Genomic DNA, 22071 nt, shown 5'->3' on the forward strand with positions numbered 1-22071 from the left:
ACATCATGACAATGGGACACTTCTAGAGCCTCAGAAACACAAGCTGATCCATTCTGCTGAGCTAAGGCACCAGGCCCCTCTTTTCCCACACATTCACACCCTGTGTCAGACAGCGAGAGAGGGAGCGAGCGAGAAAGCAGAGAGGTGAATATGTAGGCCTCACCCCCAGCACCCCCACCCACTCAGCCCCATCTCTCTCTCTTTCTCTCTCTCTCCCTCTTCTTTCAGGAGCTAGATTAAAAGAGATGGCTTAATTCTGTCTAATTATCTACCCTTACCCTCTCCCTGCTCCCTCCCCCTCTTTTTTTTCTCCCTCTGCCTATATCTCAGTGCGTGGATACTAATTAGCTGACGTGAACTGTATCTACTATACAAATACACTGTGCAATTATGTGAAAAATGTATATCCCTGCCTTTTAAAACACTACACATTTGTACCACTGGTGTGATCCAGAAATGTTTCTTTTATCCACCGAGGTAGTGCAGAAACAATCTGCCGGCAACTGTCTTTTCTGTGGACCAATCAAAACTATGACATTATGACTGATGATATTCATCACACATTATCAAATTGCTCAGATAATTGCAAGACATAAGGGGAAAGCTTGGTGTAAATGCCCTAAACACCAAACAGCACTGCCGACTAAACCTACAGCATTACTGCAACATTTGAGTCATCGCTCTAACTGTATTAGCTTAACAATAAACAATACATTCTACATGTTTATTCACTTTATGTAATAATACTGCAATCTCTGAGTGTGTACGTACAAATGTAAGTGAGCGCGACTGCGTGCACGTTACATAAGCAGAAATCACATTAATGAGATCATACACTAGTGTTGAAAGTGCTAATTAGTTGCTGGGCTCAGGGTGAGGAAACTAGGCGAGGATCCTAGTGACTTCAACCATTGTTTCCTAATCCCCTTCACACATTCATAATTCATTCTATCATGGACGGCAATGATACAGCAGTGCTCGTTTTGTCTCTTTTTCTTTCTCTCTGGTTGGGGAGATGATGGTTTTCTTTTTTTCCTCTTCGCTCTTTCCTTCTTGCTGTGAGGTTTCACTGCGATCATAATAAAATGTGCGAGAGAGGGATGTTCGCCTCGGGACCCAGCTGTCGGGCCACTTTGACAGCTTCATTTGTGGTGTCGCTCTTTGATCCTTCCTGTCACTGATATCCAACATATATTTGCCCCCACCCCTACCCAAATAAATAAATAAGTCGTGAACTGTGCAGTGCAGAGCCAAGTGAAGCAAGGTTTCCAAGCTAGTTTTGCTATATCTGCTGTGAACTAGCTCGCCTCCACCCCTTTTGCTCTCCCTCCACTGCAGCGATGCATTGACACCCTCAGGGCTGATCCCTTTGTAAATGATCTCTGACGCAAACCCACCTACCCACATACACAAACAAACACTAACGCAAGCACAACCTTGTATGGAAATAACGGCAGAATCCCTCCCAACACTGACTCCCTTTGCATATAGTGCATATTCCCAAAGTGCACCATTACTGCGTGGAAGAGAGCAAGAACGAGCGAGGACAACGCTAAGCAAGAGAAAGACAAATACAGATACACCGATACACGAGTTAGGTTGCGATGCAGAGAAAAGAGATAGCAGGAGGGAGAGCCGAAGGGGGACTGATTATGATCGGTGCTGTCAGGTCTAAGATGCTGAGATGACAGAGATATCAGCCATATCTGCTCTCAGTGATACAGATACTGAGAGACAGATATCAACCCACATTGGCCTCCTACTGCCTCGACGCAACCACCTGAAGAGGAAGTGATGAGCCGACTCTATCCAATACTGAATGTTAATGTGTAACAAATGTGCATGATGCTTTATCAAGAAATAAGTTAGTTTGTTTCTCATGGCTTACCTCATCAGCCTGTCAGTGATTGTGCTGGGTTGTCCATTATGAACCGAATTTGAAAATGTTGATTGATGGATAAAGCATAATTTTTTTGGGAAGATGTCATGCACATATACAGAAGACAACTCAAAAACTCACAACTATACCCCTAACAATATGGAAACAATGATTCTGTGAAGTGTCACAGTGGTTAATAAGGACTAATTAAAGCAGGATTCCTGACAATAAAGTTTACATTTCTGTATTTCTAAATTTGGTAGCCATGACCTGGACACTATCTCTTACCAAACACAAGTGGAACTAAAGTGCAGCGGTCTTGATGCTTGTGTTGTCTATATTAATTACAGTGAGTACACCGGTGTCAAGGAGACAACTATGTCTGCTTGAAATTACATCCATATACTACTAAATTACAATGCAAAGATGCTTTTGAAGAAGCGCAATGGCATCTCATTATGTTTTTATTAACACAATTAGAATGAATTGCAACTGATATGATGTGCTCTGTTGCACAATGTTGATACTGACAGTATCCGTAAATGTTCACTGACATCTTTTTTGTTCTTGCTCTCTGCCCTCATATCACCTTACCATGATTGAGCTTTCAACATTATTCAGGTGGCAATTATGCTTCACTGTGAGTATAATGGGCTAAACAATTTAGTAGTACATAAACATGATTTTTAGGAGACAGGGTTGAACAAAAATGCAACAAGAAATGGGAAAGAGTCAACTATCTTGCAGACTCTGATGACAGACTGACTATCCGTTTGACTCTGTGATATGTTTGTTTTCTGATGGGAAAGATATGAGCCCAATTTGTCCTGTTGCAATCATCTGAACTCTGCTTCACTGCTGCAGCAGCATATTTTTACCCCCCAAAATGACTCTGTGTTCTTCATTTGCAATTGAACTTAGCAAAATAATGTTGTTTGTCATTGTTGCCACTGCAAGTGCTTTAGATGTCTTCTCAGCCATTCAAAAACAGATAATCAGCCACAGTAATAACTACACCAAAGAGAGGAGAAGCTAACTTTCAATCAAACCAATCACCATTAATTCATAAAAAAGAAGTATTTCAATCCATTTGTTGCGACAATCTTTGGAAAGTATCAGAACAGGTTTTAGTCTTAGTAATGCTCAGATTACATCACATATACTCTGTCAGACATGGACCGAGTGTACATATAGGAGAACCTCTTTGAAATGCCTTTGCTGTTGGCAGGCTCCAAGACTACTGCGGGCATTTCGACCACTCTACCTGGCATGTGGGCACGAAACTACATACCCTGCAGATACTCACAAGGAGAGGATGGGCAGACCAATAAGATGCAACAAAAGAAAGAGAAAAGGAATGAGATGGGTTTATGGCTCAACTTTCATTCAGTGTTTTATTCTATAGGATCTAAGAATGACAGCGCATGCCGACAAGTGTACTTCTACATCTATCTTTAGGAGGAATGGGTTGAGTTGTAAACCTTGGGACAGAGGACACTTTGACCATTCTTCACTTTCTGATATATTGTCAAAGGACTGTTTGAGAATTTTTAACACTTGTTTTTACAGTTAGGGATAGAATTAAGTTTAGGATAAGGTTTCGGGTTAGACAGTCAGTTGTGATAGTTAAGGTTAGAGTAAGTCCTGCTGTCTTAATAGAGATATCCTTACAAGGGTACAGTGAGTTAAAGTTAGACCACATTCCTATTGAAATTTCTATATGTATGTGTGCAGGTGTGTGTTGACAAGGTAGAGAGGATAAAAAGACGAAAGCAAGATGTGACTCACTTTGAGAGATGAATCACCTTTAAACTTCCACTACTTTGTCAGATGTGCATAAGTACAGCACAGAGAGCTGGTAGAAGATATATGGAGGTCAAAGGGAAAGACCTACTTTGAGAGGAAGACCTAGATGGCTCTTTTGCGAAACACATATGAAGAAGGCGCATATGAAGGAGAGTCAAAATATAAAGGGCGCAGAGAGAGGCCAACCTTGAGAACAGTGAGGGGCAGAGGGAAGGTCTACCACACGGTGATAAGAAGGACTCTTTCAAAGGACTAAAGGAGGAACACTCAGTCGAGAGGACTAGGCAGGCTGACTGATTGCGAGGTACAGCCCAAGGGTCACACTCAGACTCAGTGAGGGCACAGCTGCTGGACACACATGCACACACATGTCAGGTTGCCACTCATTCAGATAAAAACACCAACTTGTCTATTCACACACACACAAACAAGCCATACACACACATACACACATACACAAACTGGTCTATACCTCTCTGACCAGCTCTTCATCATCACAAGTCAAACTCAAAATGAAGAGAAGACAGATTACAAAACAGATGGAGTGATAGGAGGGCAGATAGGAAGAGACAGGATGGGGAGCCTCGACAGTAATCTAAATGTCCTTCCCCATGATTGTCATTGGCGTTCTTATAGACTGGCATGTATCAGCACAATATGTCAAATAATACCAGTCACTGTTCAGTCTGCTGTAAAGGGTAGACCTGTTTCCATAATGTCATAGGGGAAAAACATCTAAAAAGATGCTTCCAGCAAGCCTAGGTCCTGCATCCAAAGAATCCATCAAGATCACTAAATGTCTCCAGTGGCAAATTCAATCAAACAGACTGTTCTTAACAGTCATGACAAAGCAAAGATACAGAGGAAAACAAAGATGTTTTTTTAAAGAAAATGAAGGAGAGAAAGAATTGATTCCTGCAAAGGCAATTCACCTCAGAAGAAAAATTCCAGCGCTTTGCTTTTATGTTTCATTTTTTCTTTCTCTCTTTTCCTTTTTCTTTGTCTTCTGTCAAAAACAACTTGGGCTAACATCACAAGCTGTCACATCAAGGCCATCCCCTGCATCTTACAAAAGGGAGAATTCTGCAGTTGGATGGCGAGGCAAAGCTCTCAGACACCCAACCATCGTTTACACACATGAGGTGTAAAGAATAAGGGGAAAAAAAGCTTTTTCTATTTGAACCAGAGTTTGTGCCCTGAGGACAAACCCATTATGACACAGTAAAGGAAGTTTTCCTGGCAATAACTGAACAAATAGATATGGATGGAATGCTCAGCATAGCAAGATATGCAAATCCCAACCTTTTAAGCTATTTAAAAACAATGTAAGAATTTCACCCACTGAGGATTTTATTTTTCCTAATGATTACAATGTCAAGTGATCATTATATGTCAGATACAGTATGCAAGGATGCCTTGCTTATCAACCAACTTGGAACATAGCTACAATGTAGCTGCAACTGATCACAACCCAGTGCTATAACAGAGTCTTTCATCATGTCTGAGTGGACACACACAAACTCAAAAAGGCACGCACACACACAAGCTTTCAACATCAGCAAATGCTTTCAACCATCAACATCATAGAAGCCAGATAAATGTGCCCCCTCTTTTGCAACAACCACTGGGGAGGTGAGAGGCCTTGTAGTCAACATGCTGAAAGACTACTCATGATCAAAGACTCAGAAAAACATGACCCATGATGGTTTCTCTGAGAAGATAGCAGGTAAAAGGAGAAAGAGTTGAAAGAAACATAGAGTAAAAGCTGCAAAGGTGGGGAACCAGAGAGTAGGAGAGTGCAAGCACATATTTGCCATTTGCCACATGATAGACAGCCCGCCATATTTACAGTACAGACTGACCCCCAACTGTGGTGTGGTTTGTTCTGAGTTGGAACTGGTTTTTGCTTTATAATAATTAGGGATTTATTAAGTTATTCGATTGCCTATATGGATTAAGGCATTTGGGCCCACTGTGTTCCCAGATACATAAATATATTTGCGTATTGTAATGATTACAATACGGTGGACTTACTGTAGCAAAAAGTGTGGCTTGGCCTTGAAGAAGACAGGAGAAGAACACATGGTTAGATGTAAACACTGGGTGAAAAGGACATCATATCAGTGAGGAAGTTGTTTTGAGACACTAAAGCATTTACTACAGTGAGGTATAAGGCAATTGTTACACTTTATGCTTCTGCTAAAGTTTGTATGGTGCCATCATCTCCCTAAGTCACTAAGGACTCCTCTGCGGATGTCCACATGCAACCTAAAATTTGTGTGTGTCCACCTCTACAGTACAAGGGCAGTGGTGTCAATGCACTGAACAATGATCTACTGCCTAAGTCTGAGAATCTTCCAAGTAGACTAAAATCAGATTTAGAAGCAGTATAATAACAATAACTACTGTGGTCCATGCAGTGGTCCATGTGTGTGTCTACAACAGAGTACAGTCAAGGTATAGAATGCAATGGCTTTTATAACCCTGGTCATAAGTAGAAAGCACAAGTATATGCATATGTCAAATCAGTTAATGTTGGTTCATCAATCTGTTAAAACAATACTCATTTTGGACATGATAAGGTAGACAGATGATAAAATGATACAGCCAAAAACCAACACAAATTTCTTAAACATAAAATGACTAAATGTCTCAGTCTCTTCAAAATAAGTAATTTTGGGGTTTTCTGCTGACTCATATAATACTGTAAACCCAAATTAGAATTTGGTAACAGGAATCAATAAACACATTCTGAATCAGTGTGACAAAAATCCAAACAAAACCCATCTTTAATATTTATGGGATCCAGGTAGTGAAGGCATGTGAAGACAGGAAAGTATTGTGGTGTGGAAAGAGGAGAGGAGAGGAGAGGAGAGGAGAGGAGAGGAGAGGAGAGGAGAGGAGAGGAGAGGAGAGGAGAGGAGAGGAGAGGAGAGGAGAGGAGAGGAGAGGAGAGGAGAGGAGAGGAGAGGAGAGGAGAGGAATGAAGAGTGGGTTGATTCCAGCTGGAATGTTCGCTCTGGCTGTCTATAGATTTGCCAAGACAAGTGTCAAGACAAGTGCACCTCTGTGCTTACCTGTAATGGCACAGGGGCAGGAGGGCGGGACCGACCATTTCAATTCAGCAAAAGCGTGTCTGAGTAGGTCTAAGTGTTAGAGTGTGTGTGTGTGTGTGTGTGTGTGTGTGTGTGTGTGTGTGTGTGTGTGTGTGTGTGTGTGTGTGTGTGAGTGATTGCATGTGTGCATTCCTTTTTGAGACAAGAGAGAAAAAAAGAGAGAGAGACTCATAAAGAAAGGCAAAGAAAAAGTGGAAACAAGTGTAGCGAGAGCTCCTGGACAGAGGGTAGAGGCACAGAGTACAAAGATGACTGCATTAGAATATGAATCCAGGGCCTTGGCCACTCTTGGCACTTAAAGAGCCCCTAAAGTCAAGTGTCAACTATTATGTGCCATCAGTGGTGACACAGGGTCACAGAGCAGGACAGATGAGGTCAGCAATGGTACTCACCCTCTCTCTCAACATGCACCATTTAGCAGTCCCACAGTGTGCAGAAAGGACTAGCTGTCATTGGGTGGAAAATAGGCTTTCTATCCAGCTTTTTACATTGGATTTTCTTGTACAGGATGAAACACTGTCTATGATATTCAATTAGGTGAACAGAGTCAATATTTGCATAGACACATTCAGCTAATGATGTGATATTTTACATAATACGTGACATGTGCATTAAAGGCGGAAACATTCACAGATGTACCTCATTTCCCCCGATTAACTATCAAACAGGTACAAATAAAACACACGGGCAACACGCTGAATGTATAAAATGCTTCAGTTGTTTGCTGCTAAACCAGCTCTGTAATTACCTGAAGGATGTTTTAATTGTCGCATGTTCTACTCTTAATATTAGTCAACGCTTTAGCAGCTCTCCGAGTGAGATTGATTGGATAAATCAGTTGGAATTATGGGGAAACAGGAGGCCTGCCAATCAGCGATGTGTGTGTGTGTGCGTACGTGTGTGTTTTCAGCATGTGTGTAGCTGGGGATGTGCCAGTGCATGAGCACATGTACAGGTTTTTTTGGATGTGTGTGTGTGTTTGTGTGAGCGTGTAAGTACTGTATATAGGGCTGACAGCTGGGCTTGTTCAAAAGGCTTACTGAGCATTCTGCCTGTTTGGGAAGCAACAAGCACAGTCTATCTGAACAGGGATCTAAAACCTGTGTCAACAGCGTAGTACAACTGGTGTAAACAGCCACTGAGTCAACATGCTATCATTCACATACCAATGGAGAAGCAAGCTCTGATATATTTTAGTGTAATATGCTGCAGTGATAGAGATAAGAAAGATGGCAACAAGACAACTCAATTGGTCACAAGTGAAAAAGAGAACATTAAGAAAGACTAACACTCCAATTCGGCAGCAGACTTGGGAAGGAAGGATGAGAGAGATGCTCTTTGTGTGTGTGTGTGTGTGTGTGTTTTGCCTGTGTACAGTATTAGTGTGTGTGCAGGTACTACACTTCCTCTTGCATGTGTGTGTGTATTGACTTCCAGTGTGTGTACAGGAGTATGACACCGTGCTGTTTGTGTGTAGACATGTGTGTCAGTCCATCAGCATGTCGGCGTCACAGCCTTTCACTAAGTCCCAGATTAACAGTGACAGGCAGAGATCCCTCTAATTATCTCTTCCTGGACCACATGCAAATGGCAGAGCCAAGTCGAGAGCAACGATTGGCTGTGGCTGGTTGGGCGCCGCCGACGGGCTAATGAGCCTGGCGACAGGATACAACCTCGTGATGTACCACCAAAACAAACCCTCACCGTCACACAGTCTCACACAGGAGGACACACACGCACACACATGGACATTATGCTTTACGCATTTAGCTGATGCCCTTTTCCAGAGTAACTTGAACTGAAGGAGCAAAGAGAGTCTCAATGCCTTGCAAAAATATATACATGATATTTGGTTGCTATAAAATCTAAAATTGATCTTTTACGCGTTTCTGCAATGGAACAGCCCCTAGGTTGCACTCATGCCCTGGCACATGTCCATGGGAAGAATATACATTAAAATTTTGAGCTATTATGCATGCTTATGCATGTGTTAAACTACTATTACTTATTAAATCAATAGTTATTTCACTGCCAAAGCTGGTAGCGTATGACTGGTGGCATAAACAGTGCAGCTCTTCCACAGTACAATACTGATACAGTTTCATTCAACATTTAGTATTACAGTGTAACCCTCCGATACACTCATCAAACACATTCTGTGAGGTAAAACATAAAGTAAAGTGTCACCTCCAGAGGGTCTGAATAAAGATGGCACATGGAATAGTAAAAAACTCCCAAAAAACAAGTAGCGAAGGCATACAATGATCGACTGGAACAGACGGTCACAAACTGGCTCTTGACAATGGACTGCTGCAGTCAGCTAAAAAGTCATCTCAGTAAATCAGCAGGAAACATGGCAACAGTGTCAAACAGTCGACCACGTCTTGAACTGAGTCCCAGTCCATCTAAACTGGTTGACAAAACTGGTTCCAGGGGCAAAATATGGAATTATTTTGCTGACAGAGCTCACAAAAACAAATACCCAGTGGACATAATAGAATTTCAAAGAAAAAGTTGCTCCAAAGCTAGCAGAGTCAGGTGAAGCAACAAAAGACATGAAGGTTGCAAGTGTGGCAACTTAGCAGAGTATCTCAGCGACCATTGTGCTGTGGCATTACTTTAGTTTACAATTATAAAATACTGAATTTTTAGCTAAGAGTGATATTATTTCTGTAGAAGGGTCACAATGCCAGTGCACAATTGAACTTGATGTAGTATGAGAAGGTTCAGTTGGCAGTCGGATACAATTTTTTTCAAGTCGGATGTATGAGATGATGCAGAAACCTCTTATTTCCTTGGAACACAAACCCTTCCTTCAAATGATTAAACTTTGTTTCCTTTTATTTTCACACTAACTGAAAAAAGTGTAAAATAGGCATAAAAAGTTGCTGAATCAAAGCTCATTTTAAATGCATACAAACCTACTTTAAATTGTTGCTCAAAAGGCTTGTGTATCAAGTTATCTTGCAAGATGTAGTTCAGCTTTACAAGGCTCCAACCACACTGGCGTCATCCTCAAAATTCTGGCATCATCCAAAGAGAAATTCCTTCCCTCCAACACCCTTGCCCATATTAAAGACAAAAAACATAGCTTTCTTTTTCTGGGTGGAATACTGTCTTTATTTTCAGCACCAAATACCCCAGTGCATATGAGGAGCCTTGGGACTTGCCATTTTTAATCAGCAACGGTTGGCTTTGTCATGTCTCTGTTCCATCCAACATTTCTATCCATCCTTGGAGGGTTTTGCAGCAGATTAAGTAGCATTTTCATTTAGCTCTGGCATTAGAATCTCTCCAACTATTTATCCATTCGAGGTTTCAAGTTGGAACAATCACACAGGTTGCTATTTATATTATGAAATTATCTGAAAGTACGATTTTTAAGAGTGGAATTGGAGAGGTCAGGTGCAGTAAGTTGACAATACTCAAGGGATAACCACATAATCCTGTTGAGCAGCTCGCCTTGTGCCATGAACACTATGCACTGATAATTATGTCAGTTATTAGTGATATTATTGAAATAATTGTGAGCAATTGTAACTAATTTTAACCCAGTGGGAGTGGAGATGGGAAAATAGTATGTGAAATAATAATATGAATGACATGGGAAAAGTGGAAATCACAAGTAAAGATATTCTTACTGTATCAGTGTATAGACTTAGAGCTGGACACACTTAGCAGTAGGTATTGCCTACCCGTCATTTCCATTATTTATACTTCACACAAACATATTCCTTGACTTTACTAAAGCAGAATCATACGTTGCATAAATTAGGATTTATGTGAGTTACAAGAGGAACCTGATAGCACAGGTCAGAGAAAAAAGTTAGCATTCCAATGCTGTAACCACTGAGTAAGAAGCAATGTGCAGCAATGACTGATGTCTTGTGTCTCTAGAATGGTTTGACCATGACCACTCTCTGAGAAGATGGATATTCCTCGACCCTCGAGATCGTTTTTAGAGGGACAAGACAAATATTTCAGATGTATCACACTGAGGCATCATGCTGGAGGTGAGAGGAGGTAAAGGGAGAGTGAGAGATAAATACAACAGAGGTGAAAGAGAGAGAGGGGGAGAGGAAAAGTGCAGCCTGCCTGCCTGGCTGACAGTTGACTCTGTTGGATGTGACTTTCACAGTCTGCTGGCGGTTTGTGTGGAAGCCATCACATCTGTGACTGGCCGTTTGATTAATGAGCCTCTCAGCTTGTCTGTGCAGCTTGAGGAGGGGCCACGGCCTTATCCCAGGCATCACTGATTTATTCGCCTTTGGAGCAAACCTCCAAGTATCATACACACTAAAATGTAATAGTGAACATTCACACACATGCAGGCAGACACATGTACGCCCTCCATGATATGCTTACAGTATACAAGTTGGTGCAGTGCAGATGCAGACGCACACAGGCAGGGATGGAAGCAAGCGCGTCCCTCTCCTCCGCCACCTGCTTACGGCTAATGAAAACCTCAATGTGTCAGTGCTGTCCAGGGGTAGCGAAGACAAAACACACCATGTATAACCAAGCAGACAAAAGATGTATTCTGTCTCCACCAACACAAACTCCCATCCCTAGCTGTCAGTCAGTGGAGGGGACACACAAGGGGATCGACGAGAGAAGAAAGAAGCCCTTCCTCAATGACACATCACACTCTCCTGATTTTCAAAAGTGACAAGTCTTTTGAATTCCTGGCCTCGCACGATGGAGAGTGTGATGATGGCTTGAGAGCATTTCTTCTTGTTTCTTTGGCAGCAGCAGCCATGAAATGTCACTCTGGCTAACCTTGAAGCTCTTTTCTCCTGTGTTGTTTAATGCTTCCAAGACTAGGGCAACCAACTGCTCAAAATGGTATGGTAACATCCCCCTTTAAGTCAGATAAATGATTTCAGAAATACTTCCAGGTACATAAATGCACATTAGTGTGTGCATGTGCTCACAAAAAAGGCACATGTACTCACACATACATAGACAGAGCCACGCCAACCATGAACACACACTCCCTCATTCCCTGAAGCGTAAAGTAAGACCATTAATCCAGACACACTGAGATCCAGCTTCTCCCCAGGTTGATCAGCGTCCGTGGAGGAAGACGAACATTCTGACATATTTGTTTTTATTTTATTCCCTGAGAAAAAGGCCCGCCATATGGCAGCACCCAGGAACAGATGGCGATTGCCCACTTCCTGAAAGCACAAGCGTCTATCGCCGCAATTTAAGGAGCCGCTCAAGCAAGAGAATGCCACAGACTGGCATTTTTCCACAAACTGCTATTGTTATGGACCTGAGGGGTAACAGAAACAATGAGACAATGCAGATGAAATGCTTTAGTGTTCAGTAGTTACATTGTAGCTTACCATATTAAGCTACCAAATCTATGGGTCAATGCTACTAGTGCTCTTTTTACTGTCAATGTGTGTGTAATAAAATCATGGGAACGAGTGCTTACTCAGAAAATCAGCTGTGAAAATAGCAGAAGTCACAGCATATCTAACTTAAAATTTACTGCCAGTCAAAGCGTAAAGTCTTCATGTTGTTCCACGCACATTACATGCAAGTAAGGTTATCTGGAGGAGTAGAACCAGTAGATCAGAGCATGAATGTCCTTGGATGATATTAGGCCCTTATGATGGAGTGGAAGAACGCCCTGTGACACATGAAGCTTCATCTCTCATACTTGGCTACCCCTTATCAGCCAGGTCAGAGGACCTTCCCTGACATGCAGGCACAAGGAAATGGTATCAAAAAGTCACCTTGGCAGATGACACTTAAAACGTGACTTTCATCTGTGGCAGTACTCCACACTTTTTCAAAGATTTGTTTTATTTTTCTTGGATGGAAAAGAAAAATGACATAAAAGACTACAGCACATAAAGGCCTTGTAACACAATCACAGTCAGAGGAGAAAGTGAAGGGTCAGCACTGCTGCCATTAATTTCAACCTACAAAGGTGTTAAGTTGCTTTTGACTGTTTTGTACAAAAGTATGCTGAGACAAAGTTACACTAAAGAGAATTTCAAGGGGTAACCAAGGACAAAGCAGATGCACTATCAATTTGTAGATCATTAGCTGAAGAGAAACTATTCAGTCTCATTTGAATCATTTAGCACTTTAACTCTATGCCTCTACAACAAAGTGTGGCTCATAACTTGAAGTCAAAGACAGAGGCAATGTGGGCACATTTCAAATCGGTAGATCATGGCAATTAACACCAACCTATTGTGTGCAATTAGTTGAAGAGGAAATGTCAAGTACATATTAAGAATTTTGGCATTTCAAGGAACTTTGCTTTACAACAGCTAAAGGCCTGTGATAGAAAGGGTGAGTCAATGATATAAATCTGAAATATACTGTAGACCTGTTGAAGTCTGCTCATGGAATCTGATTTTTGAATGATATATGATGTGCTATTCCTATTGCATACTCCTTTCATAAGTCAGCTTCAAAGAAATATCTATCAAATAAGCTACGTGGCATGATTTAAGTATTAACAGAGACGAAAAAGGTGAAGTTGGGGAAAGGAATGTGTTAAACGTAAGGACAAAGAAAACAAAAAAGTAAAAAGGTTATTGAAAAACATCTCTATAGAAAATATAGAAAAGGAATAAAAGACAATACATATAGCTGCAGATTCAACTTAGGACATGGTAATGTAGATAGAACTAGGCTGGGAGTGCCAGCAAACAGTCACCCAGTTATCCTCTCAGTCAGTCAGTTCATCACTAAAACTGTAATCCATTTTGAGACCTGACATTGATCAAAGCAGGCCAACAACCAACAGGTTGGTCAGCCTCTCAGCCATTTCAACAAAATATAATTTAGCCTATCATTAATCCGGCAAGCTTTTCCACTAATTGCTACTTCTTACATCTGTCATACAAATCAAAAGGCACATCACAAATCCAGTCACTTTTTAGCTGGCAAAAAAAGCCGGCTAAAAAGTTAGCACACACACAAGTCATCCATCTACCCACTCAAACCACCAGCCCGCCAGGAAGCCAGGTCAGCCAGTCAGCCAGTCAACCCTGGGGGTCTTACGGCAGTATTAATCAGTCTGGTTTCTGCTGAAAAGCTCAATCTGCAGATGATGGATGAGCCATCATGCTGTGGGAGCTGAAGTGACAGGTGACAAAGAAGGACACACACACCTGTATAAATCCACTCTCCCTCCTGTCTGGCCACGATGTTACACCGTCAAGGTAGCAGGGTGAAAGTGTATGTATATGTGTGTGAGTGAGAGCGTGTGTGTGCAGGCACAAGTGTCCCAGCATGTGTCCTGCTCTGCTAATGAAGTCATCTGAACAGTGATTTAACAGCCCTGGTTTAAAAGCCTACCGCCCTTAACTCATAGCCTTGCTCCATTAGAATGTGATATAAACCCTGGGCACAATAACTGTCCTGCCACTATAACAATATATAGGAGGCCAGTGGGCCACACTGCTAACTCACACAGTTCGGGGAGCAGGAAAAAAAGAAAAAAAAATATTGGCTGTGTACAGGAAAAGGGAAGTCATTCAAGGAGACTGAAACTTATAAGATAGAAAATGCAGCTCATCACAAGGTCACAGTGATAGATGTTTTTGTAGAGTATGGGGGGACATTACTAGTAATACCATCAAGTGTGTGAGATACACAATGCAGTTGTTTGTCTAGAAACTGGAGGCAGTAAAAGAGTAATTGTTGTGAAGCCTATGTGAAAACAGCCGAGGGCACTTCAGCCTGTGGTTATGCAGAAAGCGTTATTCTTATCTCTGCTAACAAATGGATCACTGGATCAGACATCAGTGTGCTTATCCCGCGAATGGCCCTCTATAGCAAGAGAGATATTTTTGAGTCAGAGATGGATCTGAGGAAAACTTTGACAGTTTACATGTCGCCAGCCATGAAAGTAACTTCCCGCTCTGTGTGAGCGACTCAGGCAGAACCAAAGCCATTCTCCAAATCCTCCATGAAATCTGCTCCTCTGGCCCAACAAAGAGAGGCTAATGAGGCAAATGACAGAATCTCAGACACTTTGATATTGTGAGATTAGGGTGAATTATATAACCTTTACCCCCTCCCACTCCCACTCTCATCCGCCTTGATACTTTTTTGGTTCCGTGTCAGAATTGACTACTCTCTCTCTCCACGTCACTCTCAATCTCAAACAGAAAGTCCAATCTCTCTCTGTCTCTTCCTATCTGACTTCATATCCGCTTCATTCAATTTCTGTTCATGAATGCCCAAACACTAATTTGGCTCAGTCAAGCAATGACAGTATCTGTTTTAACATGCAACAAAGCAGCACATAAGGGGAGGAAGAATGGAGTATGTGTATGTGGGTGTGAGAAGGAGGGAGGGGGGGGCAGAGGCATGACGGCGACAAAGCTCGTCACAGCACAGCACCGAGCTGCGTACTTCACCCTTATTAGGCCTGTGTCCTTGGCAGATGCAGAGCTTGCCCTTTGTTAGAAAGGTGTGTGCGTGTTACAATGGCAGTGATTTAGAATGGATTGGGCGTAGGCGTGGAGACAAGGTGCAGTAGCCCCATAGCTCCCTGATAGCTGGCAGCGTGACAGCTGTGAATGGAGAACAGGGAACAGCCTGAAGTATTGCAATCTAATATGTGTCACATACCTGCATAAATATTTATGCCTGTTGCAGAGCAGAACAGGGGGGGGAGGGAAGGGGGATGAGAGGAGGATGGGACAAGAGTGGTGGACTTGGGCGAAAGAAAAAAAACTTCAGGTGACACCACGATCTGAGCCGGCAAGTCTTTATCCATCTTTAACTACTTCAGCATCAGTCTGAAGGTCTCAAAAGTACCCAGTGAACAGGCATAGCTCAATTACCCGTGCCAAAGACAGGGTTTTATGATTAAGCACACACTGCACACTATAACACTCCAATATCTTCTTTCCAAAGAGTTTTTCAACAGCTCAGCCTTCATGACAGAAACCACAATGGACAGAATTGAAGTTTAAACCACTGATAAAGAACTACTTGATACCACTGATTTTGGAAGCTTTATGTCACAAAAAGAGCACAAAATTGAAACACCAAAAGACACATGCGTATATGTAACAAGTGAAATATTTTACCTGTTGGCCAGCAGACTTTTGAAGGTGACCTGACTCATGCCCTGATAGGCTGGCAGCAGCCTCGGCCAGTCCCATGCCCAGTCGACCACGGCACTCTGTTGATGTATGAGGATAGCGTATTGTTAGTTATTAATCAGGGTTAATACCATCAGTGCATTACCGCTCCAGCTGGGACCCACTAACAAAGGAGGAGGGGGGTCTCCAGCGCAGGCCACCGACATCAGGCGATCAATCATGTCCGCACAAGAAGGTTTTTATTCCAATAAGACAGCAATTAATTTATAAATCCATTTGGGGGGATGTAGCCATCATTTATAGAAAGATAAATCAATTTTTGGAGGGAGTCGTTACTCTTCTTGCTATGCCTTTTTTTTCTTTCTATCTTCAGTGGCACCCCGCCAACCCCCCCTTTCTCCTTTTCTCCCTCTCCATGTCTTACACTCCCTCTCTTTTTCTTAAACACACACACATGCGCACACGGACAAACACACTTGGCACTATCACCATATTGGGAAAGCAAATAAAAATCAGATTGCTTTGATTGCAAAAATGTCACTCTTAACTCCAGGCTGAGTTTTATTGACAAAAGGAGGAGAACTCCACTCGTTCCATCAATCCATCCAATCCCCCTCTGCTTCTTCCTCATAGGTGATTGATGGATGTAACTTTTTTTCCCTCCTCCCTCCATTTTATTTGACAAACAACACAGGCACCTGAAGCGGAGAAGGCATTTTAATCATTCTCTTAATAGGGTGTTTCTATGCAAAGCTATGCAGCCTCCTGTGATAAGCCGAAAACAGTCCAAGACTTAGGATTAAAATGTGTCTGTTCTTGAAAAACAATTGCGACAACACTGCAACATTGTAAGGGATCACAAATGTATAAATACATCTGATCCATTTTTTAAAAAGTAGACACACAAGCATATCTTGAGGAAATACCTTTGTTTATTGCTTTGTGTGATGTCAACAGTATTTCCCTTGATAGTAGGAGAGAAAAAGGGGGGAAGTTGACTATTCTCACAGTGAACCTCAGCTACCTGCAGCTAGACTTAACCCCTTTATGGAGAAAAGAAAATCTACAATTAAATGAACATCACGGTGGCACTCATGGGGATAAGTTTGGGATAAGAGGGTAAATGGTTCAAAGCCCCAAAGAAGTGCACTTCAAGCCCGCATTCTCCTTTAACATTCCTCATTTCTTTATGAAAAAGAGAACTTCTTTCAGCTTTTCACCTTTTCAGCGTTCTTTTCTTCCTGCCAGCCTAACTCCTACTTGGAAAAGGCAGCGACCTATTGGGAATAGGAAAGCCAAGCCCCAGAAAGACCTGACAGCTTCAGAGACAGCCACAGTATCCAGTTCACTAGAGACTCAAACAGCTCCTAACCTTCAACATTAAGCCTCTGGCCTTGGTTAAAGTTAAAATGACACTCTGCATGTCACAAGTACACCTACACAGCACAAAGTCATAAAAAAAACTTGAAGAAGCTCACTTGAACAATTGCTGGAATATCAAAGACATTTCATGGAGCTGAAATAAGGAATAAATATATTTTTTACTACCTGAATAAACCATGATTATCCCTAACACGGCTTCACTAACCTGATCCAGCTTCTTCTTGCCAATGTGGTCAAACTGGTGCAGAGGGTTGAAATGGGCAGCATCAACATGACTGCGAGAGCCGAGGTCAAAGTTCACCAAGTGCGGAGGATCATTTGGCAAGTCTGTGTTTACACTCAGTTTAGACATCAGTAGCTCCTGTATGATGTAGGGGAGATGCAAGGGGAGAAAGGAACAAAGGAGACAGACAAGACTGATAAGACTGACAAGAAATACTAGCAAACAAAGACCACTACAAAACAACCAAAAAGATATGTACAAATAAACCTACAATATTCACATTCAAAGGGCAGAGCATACTCTATGACAGTCAGCATACCGATATCTGGAACATTAATAATGATGTTGAACATTTCTTCTAATGCCCAGTTTGACTGAACCCCTGAAAGCACAACTTCCTTAAGTTCAGATACTCATACTGCCTCTTTACTAGACAAGCATATATAAGGAATAATGGTCTTCAGTCACATTTTTCCCAATTAATCAGAGCTGTTTAGAAGTTCAGTTATGACTGCACAGAGTGAAATGAGATATTATGTCGATGGATAGAAGTAAAGAAAAGAGGTTTTCAGATCATCAGTACACTTTCTAATCCTATTTCTGCAACCTTTGCTCTGGTTACATAGTACAGGTGTACTGCAAGGGTATAAAGTAATGAGTCTATGTACAGTATGTCTTCATGTGTGTGCTCAGGCGTACATGGGCATCCTGGTGTGAATCCACTATATTCCCATCCGTCAGCTTGACATGGCCTCTGAACCTCCTCTCGCTCCACCTCAACACCAGCCCAGTCTGTCCCTGACCTGCATGCTCTTGCCTTGACCTTGACTGGGTAGAGATGCTGGAGCTGCCAGGAGGGGAACTGAGACCATTCTTGGGAATCCCATTCACACTATCAAATTAGCACGCAGAGCAGTAGCTGTTTATGGATTACTTCAAGAGCAAATGATGTATATGGCTGATCCTAAATGTAGCATCCTTCGCAGAAACTCTGCTGATAGCAGTTCCCAACAAAGACACTCTTCAGCCATGTTTGAGTGATTTTCTATAAATGACAGTGTCCACTCTTTTAATTAACTTATGTAGCTTTCCTGGAAGAAATGATTATTTTTCAAGATTTATGTCCACACTCGTAATTGACAGACATAAAGCTGGGCTGTCAAAGGGTCAAGAAGTCAAAAAATAAAGAGAAATGGTCTACCACATTGTTAGTCTTAATCCTTTCGTGGAATTTGTTAATAGTAGATTAACTATTTCCAATCATATCTTGTGGTTAATATTATCACTGTATAGAATAGCGTATGTCTTGTCATGAATAAATATATTGTATAATTAGGAGGAGGATGTTTCAGTTTGATTTCCACTTTAAAAGAAATATGAACTCTCCTACTTGTTATGGAACCTCCTGAACTGCTAAACATAACTACTTCTATGTGCTTTTACATTTAATTTATTTTCAGAGTCTATGAAAACTTTAAAGCACTTGTTTTACCAACTGTGTACTGTGGGAAAATGCCACTAAAACTTTCTCTCTCCCCTTCTTCCCCCCTCTCTCTCTATGTTACATTAACTGAAATTAATGTGAGCATTTTCTAGAGAATAGGTACTTTTTTCAAGTGACGTCAGCTTAAAAAAAACAACTTCCACTTCAGTTTTAAAAAGAATGACTGTTCTTTCTCACTCAGATCTCCTCCAAAGAGTTTTAGACTGAATCTGGTAACTCCATGTGGCTCCCTCTCCTCTACATGTGGTGAGTGTATAACACAGAAAAATCACTGTAGGTTTGCACCCTTGAGGTCACCTGAACAACATAAGATCAGAACAAGCAGACTGCACACAAGCAGCAGCCTTCTTCCCTCTGTCTCCCCCTCCTGAACAGCCTGCGGCCTCAGGCCAGCAGCCACCTAATTGCTGGGGAGAGCGAGTGCTTCCCTACCTCATTGCCTTGGATGATGTGATAGATCTGCCTCAGGTAGTTGCTGCCACCTGCTTTGTGGCAGACCTCCAGCAGCATCAGGCCTATTTTCTGCTCAGTCAGTTCAGCCGCAGCAACTCCTCTCTCCCTTCCTTGCTCAAATACGCTGAGAGAGAATCAGAGATGGGGAAGAGGAGAAGATGGGAGAGAAAACACAAAGACAAAACACAAAGCGGGGAAACAGAGAGGAGAAGAAACAGGAACAGGGAGAGTGTCAGCTCACATGTGAATTCCACCTCTGGGTAGAGGAAGTATTTTCTAGTCTAGAGAGGAATTTGACTTGAAATTTGGAATTTGCTATATACCAGAAAATTAACAGAATGAGTTAACAAAGATTTATTTTTTTTCACTTTCTAGACAAATCATTCACTCCAGAGGGCAAATGAACTTAAAATGTAATTTTTGGTGAGGAAAGAAATTACATTCTACTGCAATATCTGAAAATCACACAGTTCAGTCAAGGCTGGGTGAAAATGAGTGAGAAATACAAACAAATTATTAAGGGTTCAGTAACAAAATAATTCTCACTGTTTTCATTACAATTCATGAGATACGTTGGACATTTTGACCAAAGGATTCTGCTGCACCAAAGTGATTGGTGTGTGTGTGTTTTTGAGCATGTACGGTGTGTGTGTGTAATTGTATGTCAAGGTCCTCATGCATGTACGGTCGCCAACCCTGGCAGGCGCCCGCATCATTTTCCTGCCCTTCCTGTATGGATGGATATCACACTACCGTCCATCAAATCTTCTCCTTCACATACACTTCCTGTCATTGTTCCCTCTCTCTTTCTCTCTCCCTCTATCCTTCCCTTTGTAATTATAAGGTGGCAGAAACTGTGTCTCCTGTCAGCCAGCCATTGGCTGTTTGACATTGAGAGTGGCAAAAGAAGAGGAGTCCCGTCTCGTCCATATACATCGCCTCATTCTTTTGCCTGCCGGCCTGGCGGTAGTGTTGTCGCCGATGGTGGCTGTGCATCCGTGTCAGCACCTGCGCTGTATCCTTTCCTGTCCATCACTGTGCAGGTGAAGCAGATGATTGGATTCAGTCAGCGGGGTGATTAATGAGGGCCCCTCCGGATTTGGGACAGCCTATCAATCATGTCATTAGGGCCAATGTGCCCTGAAAGAGGCAGACCTCCGCCAAGGAATAACTGCATTCATCTTCATCTGTGTATGCATCCCGTCAGCCCAGCCAGGGTCACCATGATGGAGAACAATAATCTTCTCCTCTACAAATTACTTTGCAAAGACAAGGTGGGTGCTGTGGCGAGGGGGGTTACAGTTGGGAGAGGAAACAGGGAAAGTGGGATGAAGGAAGAGAGGAGGGCTTGAACAAGGGGCAAATATTCTTTGAAAAGGGGTTTACTCTGCATATGTGTGTGTGTGTGAGATGCCAATGAGAGAAGTGCCAGTTGTTTTTGGAGTTATTAAATCCACGACTCTCTCTCTCTCTCTCTCTCTTTCTGACACTGTATTCTGATTGTTTACAAGCCAGGCGTCACTTCCCTGTGAAGGTTAGTTTAATGAATAGTAATGATCCCACTGAATGCCTCCGACAGGTGATACATAATCACTCTTCTTTCACTTTTCCACTCCACCCCTCACCACCCCTCCACCGCCCCGTCTCATCTCTTTTTTTTCTCTCTCCCCCTCATGCTCTCTTCCTGTCACTGTAACAGACATCATTTCCTAGAACTGGCCATAATCCACTCAGTGTTTTTATTTATTTCATATTTTAAAAAATTGTTACGCCACTGAATCACCTTTTTTATGAGGATGGATGCATCCAGAGTTTGTTATGATGAAGTGAGCGACCAGAGACACCATTTCTGGGAACGAGCTACAAAACGCAAAGCCAAAGGTCACAGATCAGCCCAAAATGAAAGCTGTTTTCCCATCACTCCAGTCTGCAGTCCACTCAGACGGCATGGCCATCATTTACCACAACAAACACATGTGAGATTCATTGATTTCACTTATGGAGCCTTTCAAAGAAAAACGATCTTGATGATACGATACATCAAGATTTAAATGTTCAATTAAAAAGACATATTTAAGTTGCATTGTGTTCAGTGTTTTATTCAGTATCTATTTTAAATGTCAAAAAGCTAAATGCACCATCAGTCAGTTTGATCAGTTTAACCTCCCCCTTCATCAAACTATCAACCCTCATCAGCCATCTTATTATTGATAAATCCCAGAATGTATATATTGGGAAACTGATTTTCTAAAATTGTCCCTTTACTGTAAAAATGCTCTCAATAACATGATTACTCTTTTTTTTATTGAAGGCTTACATAAATTTTCAACTGGGATTAATGATGTATAATGAACAAATGGCCCTTTTCTGAATGCACAGAACGATTAAAATAAGTTACTGTCTGAATCAGTCTGACCTTGACCTCTTGCTAAATCCTCACAGTTGACCTCTCACCTGTCTGAGCAGAGTTTGCGAGCTTTCTGCAGCTGCAAATTTATCCACTTGGGCCTTTTTTCCTCCAAGGCCTGCAATACTTTGTGCACTGTGGGTTTGGGAACACCCTGTCATGACACACATCAAATCAACTATCAATATATTGAAAGGATACAGACAAACAT

The 22071-nt window shown here is 41.9% G+C and overlaps 1 protein-coding gene across 3 annotated transcripts in view; it reads right to left on the reverse strand.

Annotated features, from left to right (window-relative positions):
• kiaa0825 (KIAA0825 ortholog) overlaps positions 1-22071 on the reverse strand; it is a 121654-nt gene that overhangs the window by 50569 nt on the left and 49014 nt on the right. For 2 of the 3 annotated variants that reach the window (XM_022192622.2, XM_022192630.2), the window contains exons 19-22: positions 21908-22014; positions 19433-19577; positions 17479-17634; positions 15876-15970 (exon numbers count right to left, since the gene is read on the reverse strand). In XM_022192622.2, coding sequence (XP_022048314.1) covers positions 15876-15970; positions 17479-17634; positions 19433-19577; positions 21908-22014 — 503 coding nt within the window. Of the gene's footprint in view, positions 1-15875; positions 15971-17478; positions 17635-19432; positions 19578-21907; positions 22015-22071 lie in introns of those variants that run through there. The other variant, XM_051950412.1, reaches the window with a different exon arrangement.

The sequence above is a fragment of the Acanthochromis polyacanthus genome, chromosome 7 (genome assembly GCF_021347895.1).
Source record: "Acanthochromis polyacanthus isolate Apoly-LR-REF ecotype Palm Island chromosome 7, KAUST_Apoly_ChrSc, whole genome shotgun sequence".
NCBI classification, from domain to species: domain Eukaryota; kingdom Metazoa; phylum Chordata; class Actinopteri; family Pomacentridae; genus Acanthochromis; species Acanthochromis polyacanthus.